General features: G+C 46.4%; 1 protein-coding gene across 1 annotated transcript; it reads right to left on the reverse strand.

The window, feature by feature from the left end:
• Nucleotides 1-406: 406 nt before the first annotated feature.
• LOC109179941 lies at nt 407-1,339 on the reverse strand. The gene has a single exon (XM_019329419.1). It carries the CDS (start codon nt 1,337-1,339, stop codon nt 407-409), a length of 933 nt encoding a protein of 310 aa, XP_019184964.1.
• Nucleotides 1,340-1,619: the final 280 nt, after the last annotated feature.

Raw genomic sequence — 1,619 nt, forward strand, 5'->3', positions numbered from 1 at the left:
ATTTTGTTGGATGATAAAAGGGTTTCCATGAGAAATATGAGGATGGGCTTCTTGAGATGGATCAAGTCCACAAGGAATTGAACTGTAGCTGGGTTCCCAAGCCCGCAACAATTCCAAGCTAGGAGACTCATTGATCTAGGCGGGCCTGGGACACAGGACCCGCCTCTAACAAGTTTTTTGACCCGCCCGAAAAATTAAATACCGCCTGCTGAATAGTGAAATTAGTAACATGAACTGGCCCAAAATCCGGTTTCTTCCTTTTGAGTCCAACGCTGTTATTGGTGTTAACACTTGGTGACCAGAGGGTAAGCCCGATACCCGGATAATCTGATGCTGGTTTGTCGACTTGCATTAAATTATGGCCATGCGACGGCAGAGGGTGATTAATGAACTGCGCGGCTCCAGACTAGGGAACTGAGGACTGGGGGACAGACTGATCCTTCTGAAATGTGGTTTCCTCAAGAGGAATATCTGTCTGTTCTGAAGAGATGTCAGGGTTGAAAGTATGCTTTTGAGTTTCTCCTTCCGTCTTACGACGAGGTAGCTCCGGGAGCATCCACTGTTGACCAGCACACGGTTGCGATCTCCGACCGGTGGCCCTGAGGTCTGGACTGTAAAACCTCTCAACGCTGCCTGGGTTTGAGTCGAAAAGGATGTCACAGGACTTCTCATTGTGTCCGATTAGCCCACATATGAAGCAGAAGGTTGGAAGTCTTTCGTATTTAAACTCGATGTAGAAGGAGTCACCCTTGGGAGGTTTAACCTTCATCTTTCTTTTGAGGGGTTTTGAGACGTATAACTGCACTCTGACCCGCATGAAATCCTTCCAAAGGCCTTCTAGTTTCTCTGTGTCTGCCGTTATGAAGGAACCAAAGAAGGCTCCAATCATTTCAGCAATTTTCTTGGTTTGCATTGATTGGGGAATATTGTAAGCTTGGACCCAGAGATCTGCATGAGTGAGTTGGATTCCATGAGGGGAGGTGTTTGGCTCGATCTGTTTGAGAAAAAGGGGACTTTGCTCGTAAGACCAGGGACCCTCGTTGAGCACCTTTCGTATATCGAGTTCATGGACGAAGTAGAATAGGAAAAGATTGGTAGAGATTTCCCTCGCTATCATACCTCTTTTGGGTCTCCATACTGTGGCCATGGTGTCCTTTAGATAGTTAAAACGTGTGGATTTCTCTGTGAGAAGCTTACCGAGCAGGATGAAGGGGGTTTCCACCAGAGTGTCGGAACTGTCACCCTCTTCAATAGAGAACTCAACTTCCTCATCGTCTCTAAGTGACATTGATGCATATTCTTTTGCCAAGTCAATAGGGTGGTTGCAGCTGGAGGCCATATTCGGATGATAGAATTTACGGTAAGTTGTGGGGAGATTTGCTGTGGGGGATAGGTGATGTCGTTGAGTTGGGGACATGATGCACGTATAGTACGAGGTTGTTGGAGAAATGAATGAAGGGTAGAGGAAACAGTAAATACAGAGAACGGGGATAAGGAAACAGATCAATGAATGTTGGGATTGAGGAGAATCTGGTAGGTGAAGGAGAAGTAAAGGCTCATCAATGAAGATGAGAGGAAGAACTCATCACCAGGATGAGAGGAAGAACTGCAGCACTGGT

Source organism: Ipomoea nil, unplaced genomic scaffold (assembly GCF_001879475.1).
Source record: "Ipomoea nil cultivar Tokyo-kokei standard unplaced genomic scaffold, Asagao_1.1 scaffold0981, whole genome shotgun sequence".
Lineage (NCBI taxonomy): Eukaryota > Viridiplantae > Streptophyta > Magnoliopsida > Solanales > Convolvulaceae > Ipomoea > Ipomoea nil.

Coding starts and splice junctions, on each gene's coding strand:
- LOC109179941 (XM_019329419.1), bottom strand. CDS start 1,339: ATGGCCTCCAGCTGCAACCACCCTATTGACTTGGCAAAAGAATATGCA.